The sequence below is a fragment of the Sarcophilus harrisii genome, chromosome 6 (assembly GCF_902635505.1).
Source record: "Sarcophilus harrisii chromosome 6, mSarHar1.11, whole genome shotgun sequence".
Lineage (NCBI taxonomy): Eukaryota > Metazoa > Chordata > Mammalia > Dasyuromorphia > Dasyuridae > Sarcophilus > Sarcophilus harrisii.
In genome coordinates, this window is record NC_045431.1 from 251,543,734 (window position 1) to 251,556,757 (window position 13,024).

At 31.8% G+C, this 13,024-nt stretch overlaps 1 protein-coding gene across 1 annotated transcript; it reads left to right on the forward strand.

The window, feature by feature from the left end:
- The first annotated feature begins 11,865 nt into the window (after positions 1–11,865).
- Positions 11,866–12,810, forward strand: LOC100916669 (olfactory receptor 10AG1-like). Its single transcript, XM_003773828.1, has one exon. It carries the CDS (start codon positions 11,866–11,868, stop codon positions 12,808–12,810), a length of 945 nt encoding a protein of 314 aa, XP_003773876.1.
- Positions 12,811–13,024: the final 214 nt, after the last annotated feature.

Genomic DNA, 13,024 nt, shown 5'->3' on the forward strand with positions numbered 1-13,024 from the left:
AGCCTACAAGAAAGCCATCCTCCATTGGCAGGGCATTTTAGAAAAATAGAAGGACAAACAAGTTATTAATATGCTTGAAAAGTATAAAAATATGTGCAATGTATTATATCTGTGTTGATCTTCCATCTCCATGAAGAGATGTTGTGGGTATCTTATCCTAACTGTACATATGAGTCCTAATTTCTATTTATGATGCTATTTTGTTCACTTTTTATTTGCATTGTTATTTTTTTAAATTTACATCGTAATAATTACTATATATAAATGTGTGTATATACATACGTATATGCTCTCCTTACTTGTCTGCATGATTTCAATTTTTCTCCATATTCACTGAATAAATACATCATTACTTTTAAAAATGTATTTATATATTTCATTTATTAGTTCCCAATTAAATCCACTGATTTAACTTGAAAACAACAGTAAAACAACAAAAAAAGTTTGAAGATTAGAAAAGTGACTGCCAAATAGGTTCAAAGTTAAAATTCAAAAAAATGCTGGAAAAAGGAATGAACAATAACCCAACAAAAGAGGACGGCTTTACCATAAAATCCTATTAAAGTGGGAGGCAAGAAGAATTCAAAAACTCAGAAAAGGAAAATTATGTAGACTACAAAGCTTCAAAAATGCTCAATAAGAAAATTTAAAGAGAGAAATAAGGGTAGTAAAGGAAACGTTAGGGAAAAAATAAAAACAAAACAAGAAAAAATAGAAACAATAGCTTAGTAAAAGAGGTACAAATATATAGTGAACAGAATAATACCTTAAAAGTAGCTAATTAGAAAATGAAACAAAAGCTCTGGAAAGAAAATAATTTACTCATTAGAATTGAGTATATGGAAATTATTGATTCCATGAGACATCAATAAAACAATAAAACAAATTCAAAGAAAGGGGGAAAATGTAGAAAATGTGAACTGTCTCATCAGAAAATCAACTTTAGGAATATAAGATTCGTTCAATATTTGCAAAACTATTGGCATAATTGACTATAGCAATAACCAAACTAACAGAAGTCATAAGATAGTCTAAGTTGATGCAAAAAAAGAAAAAAATAAAATATATAGTACTCATTCTTATTAACAATACTACAGAGCATGGAAATAAATGGTGTTTTCCTTAAAATTATAAGCAGCATTTATCTAACACTTTCAGCAAGCTTTATTTTTAAAGGGAAGAAGCTAGAAGCATTCTGAGTTAGATCACAAATGAAACAAGGATATCTACTATTACCACTATTATTCAATATTGTATTTAAAATGTTGGCTTAACCAGTAAGAAAAGAAAAAAAAAAAGAAATTAAAGGAATTAGAGTATGCAATGTGAAGATAAAACTATCACTCTTTGCATATGATATGATTGTATATTTAGAGAATTCTAGAGAATCACTCAGAAACCTAATTGAAACAATTATTAGCTTTAACAAAAATTACAGGATATAAAATAAGTCAACACAACTCATAAGCATTTTTATTTGCTGTCCAGCAGCAAAAATTAGAAAAATTTCATTTAAAATAAGTGTAGAGAAAATAAAATAAAATATTTGGGTGTCTACCTGTCCTGACAAAGCCAATAAATATATGAACACAATTACAAAACACTTTTCACAAAAAGAAAATCACATATAAACAATTGGGAAAATATCAATTGCTCATATACCTAGTTTAATAAAAATGACAATTCTAACTAAATTAGTCTACTTGTCCAGTGTCATACTAATCAGACTCCCAAAAAATATTCTACAGGGCTAGAAAAATAATAAAAATATTCATCTGTAAGAAAATTAAGGAAATTAATAGAGGGGGAAAAAAGAAAAACAAAAGACAATGGTCTAGCTGTAGCAGACTTAAAACTATTACAAATCAGTGATCATCAAAACCATATGGTTCTGGATAAGAAATAGAATGGTGGATCAATATAATAGATTAGATACACAAGCCACAGTTATGAATGATTATAGTAATCTATTGTTGATAAACCTCCAAATTCCAGCTTCTGAGATAAGAACTCACTATTTCATAAAAATTGCTGGAAAAACTGAAAAATAATATCAGAAACTTGATACAGACCTCCATCTTATACCCTATCCAAAAATAACATCAAAATGAGGTGCATGATTTGGACATAGGTGATACTACAAGCAAATTATAAGAGCAAGGAACAATTTACTTGTCATATTTTTTGGAGAAAACAGGAATTTATTGCCAAAGAACCAGAGAAGATTATGAAATACAAAATGGACAACATTTTACAGTAAATTATTTGTTTCTGCACAAACAAAACCAATGCAGCCAAGATTGGAAGGGAAGAAGAAAGCTGGAGGGAAATTTTTATAATCATTGTTTCTAATAAAAGTTTCATTTTTTTCCCTGATGCAATTGGGCTTAAGTTACTTGTCTAAAGTCACACAGTTAGGAAGTGTTAAGTGTCTGAGGTCAGATTTGAATTCAGGTCCTCCTGACTTCAGGACTGATGCTCTATCCACTGTGCAACCTAGCTGCCCCCAAAGCTTCATTTCTAAAATGTATAAAGACCTAAGTCAAATTTATAAGAATACAAGTCATTCCCCAATTGAGAAATGCTCAAAGGATATGAACAGACAATTTTCATATGAGGAAATTAAAGTCATTATAGTCATATGGGAAAATGCTCTAAATCACTATTGATTAGAGAAATGCAAATTAAAACAACTCAGTGGTACCACCTCACACCTCTCAGATTGGCTAAGATGACAGGAAAAGATAATGATAAATGTTGGATGGAATGTGGGAAAATTGGAGCACTAATACAATGATGGTTAAATTGTGAACTGACACAACCAATCTAGAGAGCAATTTGGAACTATGACCAAGGGGCTATCAAACTATGCAGATCCTGAAGATTCAGCAGTGTCTCTACTACATATCCCAAAAAGATCATACAAAATGAAAAAGGACCCACACATGAAAAATATTTATAATAGTCCTTTTTGCAGTGGAAAGGAACTGGAAGTGGATGTCCATCAGTTGGAGAATAGCTGAATAAGTTATTGTATATGAAAGTATTGAAATATTATTGTAAAAATGTTGAACAGTCTGAATTTATAAAGGCAGGGAAAGATTTACAAAAACTGATGCTCAGCGAAGCAAGCTTTATCAGGAAAATATTATACACAGGAACAACAAGATTGTGTGATGATCAATAATGACAGACTTGGTTCTTCCCAGGGGTTCAGTGATCCAAGGTATTCTTATATTTCACAGATGACACTGAAGAGGAGAGAGTGGCTTATCAAGGATTTTATCTGTTGTCATTCCTAGCCATTATATATTAACACACACTCACACACACACATACACACATATATACACACAATTAACAATGGTTATAAGGCATTCTACCACTCATATCTATATATTATTTTCACAATGGCTCAGAAAACAAGGAACAGAAAATATTTTCCCTCATTATTTACAAGGAAAATTAGTCTCAAAGAAGAAAAAAAATGTCATTTAAATGATCCCAAAGGTCTTCAGACAAAATATCATGAATGGAACTAGGTTTCCTGACTCTGAGAACAGGTTTTTCTGTTTAATGCCAAGATGTTTATTAAAGTTTTATTTAGAGTCTTAGAGTGAGAATATATAGGTCATATCTCTAATTTGATAAAGTGCCAGGGGGATAGATTTAGTTTTTTCAAGATAGTACAGTTCTGGAGTCATGTCTTAAAGATCTATGATTTTTAAAGAGAAAATAATTTCTCACAATGTACTTTCTTACTGTTGGATAGAAAAAGGAGAACTTTTTTATATTAAATGTTAAAGTGCATGAGATAGCAAAGAAATGTGCATACATGCACACATAAATATGTATATATATATATATATATATATATATGTGTGTGTGTGTGTGTGTATGCGTATGTTTATGTAGGCATCTGTGTCTATATGTATTCATATATTCTATATGTATCTTATTAAACAGGATAGTAATAGTTTCATGATCATTATATATATTTTTTTGTTTCAAAACTATTTGCCAAAATGTCTTAACCCAAATACTTTACCTGCTTAAAATTTATGTCTTTCTGAGGTAAAAATGGAAGTGATCAGTTTTCTCATTTCACATACTAAGGAATCAGTCTCAGTAGTTTTCTGCCTCAGTAGCATAACTTCTTGAGAGCAAGTGTAGAAATTATGGTGACTACAGTGCTACTACTGGGCTTATACCCCAAAGAGATACTAAAGAAGGGAAAGGGACCTGTAAGTGCCAAAGTGTTTGTGGCAGCCCTCTTTGTAGTGGCTAGAAACTGGAAACGAATGGATGCCCATCAATTGGAGAATGGTTGAGTAAATTGTGGTCTATTAATATTATGGAATATTATTGTTCTGTAAGAAATGAGCAGCAGGTTGAATACAGAGAGGCTTGCAGAGACTTACATGAATTGATGCTAAGTGAAATGAGCAGAACCAGGAGATCATTATATACTTCAACAATGATACTTTGTGAAGATGTATTCTGATGGAAATGGATTTCTTTGACAAAGAGACCTAACTCAGTTTCAATTGCTCAATGATGGACAGAAGCAGCTACACCCAAAGAAAGAACACTGGGAAATGAATGTAAACTGTTTGCATTTTTGTTTTTCTTCCTGGGTTATTTTTACCTTCTGAATCCAATTCTCCCTATGCAACGAGAGAACTGTTCGGTTCTGCACAGATATATTGTATCTAGGATATACTGCAACACATTTAACATATATAGAACTGCTTGCCCTCTAGGGGAGGGGGTGGAGGGAGGGAGGGGAAAAATCGGAACAGAAGTGAGTGCAAGGGATTATGTTGTAAAAAATTACCCTGGCATGGGTTCTGTCAATAAAAAATTATTACAATAAAAAAAATTTAAATTTAAAAAAAAAGAAATTATGCTGGCTAATTTTCTGTCCAGTGTTCTTTACTTGGTATCAAAGAAGTCTTGCATGAGGGAATGGGGAGAAGTGAATAGTTTGAACAAATGCAAATATATGAATAATCCATGTTCTTGTTTTGATGGATAGAACAGTTGAATTTTGGAAATATCTTGATTTAGACATAAGTATGTGTGCGTGTGTGTGTGTGTGTGTGTGTGTGTGTATTTGCATATCCCTGTGTGTATGCACACACCTACATGTACATACACACATGCATATATGTGTGTGTTTGTCTTTATATGTGTCAATATAATTGCTGGTAGAGATATCTTTCACCTTAATGCCATTTGAGTGTTGTCAGTGTAAAGTCCAAAAGAATTCTATCACATTATAAAAATTCCTATTTAAATGTTGCATTTTTGTGCACAGCAACAATAAGATTATGTGATAATCACATGTGATGGACTTAGCTCTTTTCAACACTAAGATGATTCAGGCCAATTCCCATAGACTTGTGATGGATAGAGAAGGGATATGGAGACTGAATGTGAATTAATATTCACCTTTGTTGTTGTTTGCTGGCTTTTTTCTCTTTTTTCCATTTTGATCTGATTTTTCTTGTACAACATGATAAATGTGGAAATATATTTAAAAGAATTACACTTGTTTAACCCATATTGGATTACTTGCTGTCTATGTGAGGGAAGAAAGGGTGAGTGAGGGAGGAAAAAAAAAACTGGAACACAAGGATTTGCAAGGGTAAATGTGAAACCCATCTTTGCAGTTATTTAAAAGAAATAAAAAGTTATTAATGAGGTTGAGGTAACTGATATGTCCTATGCAATTAGAGAGATATACCTAATTCATTTTTCCTCCTTATGGTTCATGTTAATGACACTTCTTTCCAGAGCAATAAAGGAATCAAATGTCATAATCACTTTTACAAAATACAATATCCACCAGTGCTTAGAGAATATGAACTGTAGGTTCACAGTATAGGCACAAAGCAACTATGGATCAGTAATACTAATATGGAATAAGGCAAAAGAAAGAACCAATACAAAATAATCCCTTAAGATTTCCCCCCCAAAATTGAAAGTATAAAGTAATTACAATGACGCCATGTCTCAGAGTGGATTGCACACCAACTTTGTATGGTCATTGTCTATTATTTGGGTTTATGTGGGTTCAGAATCTCAGAAGCTGGGTCACTGTGGACAGAAAAGGGGTCATGTCTCAGCCTCCCAGATATCAAGAAGGGTCTTTCCTTATCTTTTACTGCTAACTCTGTGCACAGGACTTAAATCCCTACCACACCTAACTCTCTCTGGGACCATAAAAAAATATAAAATAATTTTAAAAGTACAGTTATTTCATAATATAGCATTGCTTACTGGGGAATCAATAGATTTTTCAAAATCCTAATAATAACTAGAAGAAATATAAAACACAAAGCTGGGGGGAAAGGAGGGAGGGGAAAGGGATTGTCTAACTTTGAAGTCATATGCCCTCGGGCTATAAACACACACTATTTGATTTTAATTTGAAAGTATAATTAATAATATTAACATCTCAGAGGAACATTTTCTTATATTTAATCAAATTGATGTTTATTAAATTTAAAGATATAGAATACTTGAATAAATCTAACATAAAGGTTACCTTGTTATTTCTCCCCAAATATATTAAAAATATATATATGTATATATGTGTGTATATATGTATGTATATATGTGTATATATATATATATATAGAAAAAACATAGATGATTTAAATAATCCCAATCAGCTCTTCCACCAAGAAATATCTAGCTATTCTCTACCTAGTTTTGCTATTACTATCATAATCATTTGTTTAAGAATTAGTAGAACCTTGATAAATCATATATTTCAACTTAAACTTTATAGATGAGAAAATTAAAGACAAAAGAGAAGCAATTAGTCTAAGAAGTAAATGTTATCATGAACAGAACAAAGATTTGAATTCCTATCATATATCTATAGAGAGCTATCCTGAAGAAGAGAATAGTTGAACCAGTACTCTGTATAGATTATACACAGTAATAATCCAGTATTCTGGATTATTGTTCTAAAAAGCAATTGTTTTATTGTTGTTATCATTGTTAATGGAAGTAGGTAGATAGATAGATAGATAGATAGTAGTAGTAGTAGTATCTAACCTTAAATACTAATGATTCTCATTTACACATATGGATCATTATTCTTGCTGCTGCTGTTGTTTATACTATTTGCAAAACACATGCTTTATATCACCTCTAAAATTTACTGAATATGAACAAGACAGTTGCCATTCTAAGATGACAGGAAAAAATAATGATGATTGTTGGAGGGGATGTGGGAAAACTGGGACATTGATTCATTGTTGGTGGAGTTGTGAACGAATCCAACCATTTTGGAGAGTAGTTTGGAACTATGCTCAAAAAGTTATCAAACTGCGCATACCCTTTGATCCAGCAGTGTTACTACTGGGATTATATCCCAAAGAGATTATAAAGAAGGGAAAGGGACCTGTATGTGCACGAATGTTTGTGGCAGCCCTTTTTGTAGTGGCTAGAAACTAGAAATTGAATGGATGTCCATCAGTTGGAGAATGGCTGAATAAATTGTGGTATATGAAAATTATGGAATATTACTGTTCTGTAAGAAATGACCAACAGGATGATTTCAGAAAGGCCTGGAGAGACTTACACGAACTGATGCTAAGTGAAATGAGCAGGACCAGGAGATCATTATATACTTCAACAATAAGACTAGATGATGACCAGTCCTGATGGATCAGGCCATCCTCAGCAACAAGATCAACCAAATCATTTCTAATGGAGCAGTAATGAACTGAACTAACTATACCCAGAAAAAGAACTCTGGGAGATGACTAAAAACCATTACATTGAATTCCCAGTCCCTATATTTATGCACACCTGCATCTTTGATTTCCTTCACAAGCTAATTGTACAATAATTCAGAGTCTGATTCTTTTTGTACAGCAAAATAATGTTTTGGTCATGTATACTTATTGTGTATCTAAGTTATATTTTAATATATTTAACATCTACTGGTCATCCTGCCATTTAGGGGAGGGGGTGGGGGGTAAGAGGTGAAAAATTGGAACAAGAGGTTTGGCAATTGTTAATGCTGTAAAGTTACCAATGTATATATCCTGTAAATTAAAGGCTATTAAAAAAAAAAAAAAAAAAAAAAAAAGACAGTTGCCATTTTACACCTGGTTATAAGAAGGAATAATGATTTGGAATAGGTAATAAGCAGCAGAATCAATCCAAGAAACATAGATTCCTGACTTTAATGCTAGGAAACTCTCTTCTTCATTTCACTTTCTTATTAACAGATGTTTAGAGTTCTGGACTTAAAAAGAGAAGACAAGCTCTCATTAAAAAAAAAAAAAAAAAAAAAAAAAAAAGGGACTGACACTGTAAAAGGACTGTCCCCAAAGAATAGAGCAGGGAGGAGATCTTATCTACCTAACAAGCTCAAATAGGTGTGTACTCACTGGACATTTTTCAAAGATGCTTAACCCCTGTAGGCTGACTAGAGAGGGGAAATTATAATTCTAATTGGTATGTATACACTTATGAGCAATCATATGTGTATACATATTTTAAATTGTGTTTCTCAAAGAAAAAGGCTACAGATTATTATTTAATCCCCCCTAAGAAAGGTAAGCATGCAATTTATTGTCATAGCTTCTATTTCTTTCCATTGAGAGTTTTAAATATTTTGTGATTTAGTACAGCTTCAAGAACTAAAAAAGATAATAAACTGTGACAACTAACTTTTGAATTGTGGGAAAACAAGAAGAGTTATTTATAGTTTTCAGGATTAAAGTTTAAGCAGACCAAATAATGTAATAAAGAAAAGAATGTGTAAGAGATACTTAGATTAATATTCATATTTAGAAAAACTATGTAATAATAGCAAGAAAGGAAAGTAGAGATGGTGACAGAGATGTAAAGGAGTTAAACTATATAGATCAACCTTGTTTTGCTGACTCTGACTTTTGGAGTTGATGCCATTCTAATAATAAATCAGTGAATTAGATCTTCTACTTTCTAATGGCAAACAAATAACTTTCATTTTCTCCTTCCTTGTGGATTCCTGACAGAAGCGTTTGATATCTTGACTCTTTTAAGATTGGTTTCAGTATTTCAGCCAACAAGAGGCCTCTATGGAAGTCCACAATGACTAATCTATTCAAGCCATATAGGAGATGAAGGAAAGATCTGATACCTTTACCAAAAATGTTCAGAACAACTCTATACCAGAAATTTGTCATTTTAAGTGAATTTGGTCACAGCATTTTTATACTTTGAATAATTGTTATATGTTCCTCATTTGTGTCCATTATTTTTTTTTCACTTAAGAATATATGAAGGATAGCGATATACTCATGGCCACATGACTGAATTTAGGAGCTCAGTGGGCTTTGACTTCTGATCCTCTGCTCATTCAGACAGGAAAAAAAAAGAAAATGAAATATATATATATATATATATATATATATATATATATATATATATATGATAAACAGTGCAATAGATTCAACAGTGCCCATTAAATGACTTCATTCTACTTGCCTGGAAACTGAACTAATTTAATTGGAAGTATACTGAACTGTAATGAAAGAATATGGGACAGTGGATAGAATACTAAGAATGTAATAAAAAACACATGGATTCTGATCTCTCCTCATGCATTTTCAATCCTCAGAGTATGAGCAAGGCAGTTTATTTTTTTGTGTGTGTGCCTCAGGCAAATGCTTTAGGCTATAACTTGGTTTTATCTACCTTTTTTGTTTTTAACCATAGGCTCAGAAATTTAAAGGAATAAAGAAGACAGTAGTGATCTGTAATGCAATCTATAGCTAAATTATATTTCAATCCCAATATGTTTACATATGGGGAGAGTGAACATCATAGAGTTTAAGTAATTTGCCCCAAAATCAACTTCAGTATTTTTTTTTCTTTTCTGATATGCTTCCTCCCAAGTATTTCCCAAACAGGAACAATGAGCAATTTTCCCATAGAAATGAAATTTCTTAGCAAGGAGTGAGGCAGCAGATCATAAGAAGGATAATAATTTGGAGTAGGGAGAAACAGTTCTCTGAATCTTTTTGGTAGTTCTCATTTCCACTTATGGTACTTAAGGCAAATTTTGAAGTGCTTTTTGTTTGTCTTAATGATGGCAAGAAGTTTATTAAGTAATGATAAAAGGGAAGCTCACAAGTGAACTTTAAGACATTTTTACCACTATTCTAATTACTCATGCTCTTAATCTTTAGTCTCAACTTTCCCTCATTAATCCTTATAACTCATATTCAATTGTGTTCATCTCTTGCATTGGCACTTTTTCTTTCTATTCCTATAGCCACCGTTTTAGTCCATAGTTTCATAGCCTTTTCAATGTAGCTCCAAATTTTTCTCCAGAGTGGTTGGATCAATTCACAACTTCATCAACAATGCATTAGTGTTCCAAATTTCCCACATTTTCAACAATATTTGTCATTTTGATTTTCAGTCATATTAGCAGAGTAATTTTAATTTGCATTTCCTTAATCAGTAGTGAATTTAAGCACTTTATATGACTATAGATAGCTTTAATTTCTTTATCTGAAAAGTAACTGTTCACATCATGTATCCATTTATCAACTGGAGAATGACATATTCTTATAAATTTGGATTTAGTTATTTATAACTTTGAGATATTTGAGAAATTGGGCCTTTTCCATAAATGCTGGCTGTAAAAATTGTTCCACAGTTTTCTGCCTTTCTTCAAATCTTGTTTGCACTGTTTCATGCAACAATAATAAAAATTTACCTTAATGAACAATATCCACTTTCCATTTCATAATTTCTCCATCTCTTTTTTCATCATAAATTCTTCCTTTCTCTATAGATCTTAAAGGTAAACTATTTCTTGATTTCCTAATTTGCTTATGGTATTACCCTTAATATTTAAATAATTTTCCATTTTGATCTTATCTTGGTATATGCTATGAGGTTGGTCAATGATTAGTTTCTGCCACATTAATTCCCAGTATTCACAGCAGGTTTTGTCAAATAATAAGTTTTTATCTTATAGCTTGAAGTCTTGAGTTTATGAAATAGATCACTAGAGGTTTTGCCTGTGTACACTATTTCTTAGTCAGTACCAAATTGTTTCCAAGATTACTGTTTTGTTATATAGTTTTAGATCTAGCATAGTGAGACTACTTAGCTTTTTTATTAATGCCTGTGATATTTTTGATGTTTTCTTGTTCCAGATGATTTTTGTTATAATTTTCCTAACTCCATAAAACAATTTTGGTGGATTGAGTGTTATGAGACTGAATAAGTAAATTAATTTAGGTGAAAGGTTATTTTTATCATATCTCTGCTTCCCATGAGCAATTGATTTTCCCCCTAACTGTTTAGGTCTTATTCTATTTTAATGAAAAGTATTTTATAATTGTTTTCATATAGTTCCCATATTTGCACTGACATTAATGTTAATAATGGCAACTTGTTATAAAGTACTTCAAGGTATGCAAAGTGTTTTACAAATATTTTCTAATTTTATCCTCAGAAAAAATCCTGGAAGGAAGCTATTATTGTTATCCAACGTTTTCATATAAAGAAACCAAGACAAGCAGCAGTTGAGTTAAGTGATTTGTCCATGAACACACAGTTTATTAAATGTTTGAGACTGGTTTTGAATTCACTTCTTCCTGATCTCAGTTCCAGGGATCTCTTAACTGCACAATCAATGTCAATTTAATTGTTAAATCAAAGAACATTTAGGAAATGAAGCTTAGAATGTAGGAAGTAGACATTTATTTAAAAAAAAATGAATTAATCCAAAAAAAATTTTTTATTTTACAAAGGGCAAAGTCGAGTTTATAATAAATGAAGTAAAATCCATCCTAAATTCATTGTGTCCAAAGTTGGACTACAAAATAAAAAATGTCAGACGTAAATATTACATTTGTAGTAGAATTCTTTTTCCTTGGATTCTCTGACCTTCCTGACCTTCAAGAGTTTCTCTTTGTGATTTTCTTCATAATTTACTTGAGTATTTTGATAGGAAATAGTCTCATCATAGTAATAACTAAGGTAGAACCAAGTCTTCAAACCCCCATGTATTTTTTCCTTGGAAATTTCTCCTTCTTAGAGATCTGTTACACATCAGTCACTCTTCCCAAAATCTTAACAGACCTTTGGACACAGAAAAGGACTATTTCCTTTCTAGGCTGTGCTATACAACTTTTCTTTATTCTTATTTTGGGAGTTACTGAATGCTTCCTTCTGTCTGTGATGGCATATGATCGTTATGTGGCAATTTGTAAGCCACTCTACTATACTCTAATCATGAATCGAAAGATGTGTGTTTGGCTGGTTATTGGCTCCTGGATCCTTGGGATCCCTATTCTGATAGGACTTACTTATCAGATTTTCTCTCTGTCATTCTGTAGTTCAAACAAGCTTGAACATATCTTCTGTGATATCCCTCCATTACTGAAACTGGCCTGTGGGGATATTTCTTTAGAAGTGTACAGTATCTATGTGGATGCTGGAATATTTGGGATGTTTCCCTTTTTTTTTATTTTTGGGTCATATGTGAAAATCATTGCCACAATTCTAAAATTGCCATCAGCTAAAGGCAGATCCAAAGCCTTTTTGACTTGTTCCTCCCACCTTATTGTTGTCACTTTATATTTTGTGTCTGCTTTTGTTTCATATTTGATGCCTAAATCCAGTCACTCATCAGCAACTGAAATAGTATTTTCTCTTTTCTACACCATTCTGACTCCAATGTTTAACCCCCTTATATATAGTCTCAGGAATAAGGATTTTATTTTGGCAATGAGAAAATTATTACCTAAATGTATAGGGTTAGTAAGCACATAGATGATCTTAGTGTTCTTCTATAAATCTCTACACAAAATTCCTATAGAATATTCTTTCAGTCTTGTCCCACCACCAGCCCCTCAAAACATTACCATTCTTTGTAATGGTTAGTATATAGTTTTACATTATCAGAATTGTTTCAGTGTTTATGTTATCAAAAAATGTTCTTTCTATTATTCTAAAAATAATATAGTATAGTCTATTGAAAGTTGAC

Coding starts and splice junctions, on each gene's coding strand:
- LOC100916669 (XM_003773828.1), top strand. CDS start 11,866: ATGTCAGACGTAAATATTACATTTGTAGTAGAATTCTTTTTCCTTGGA.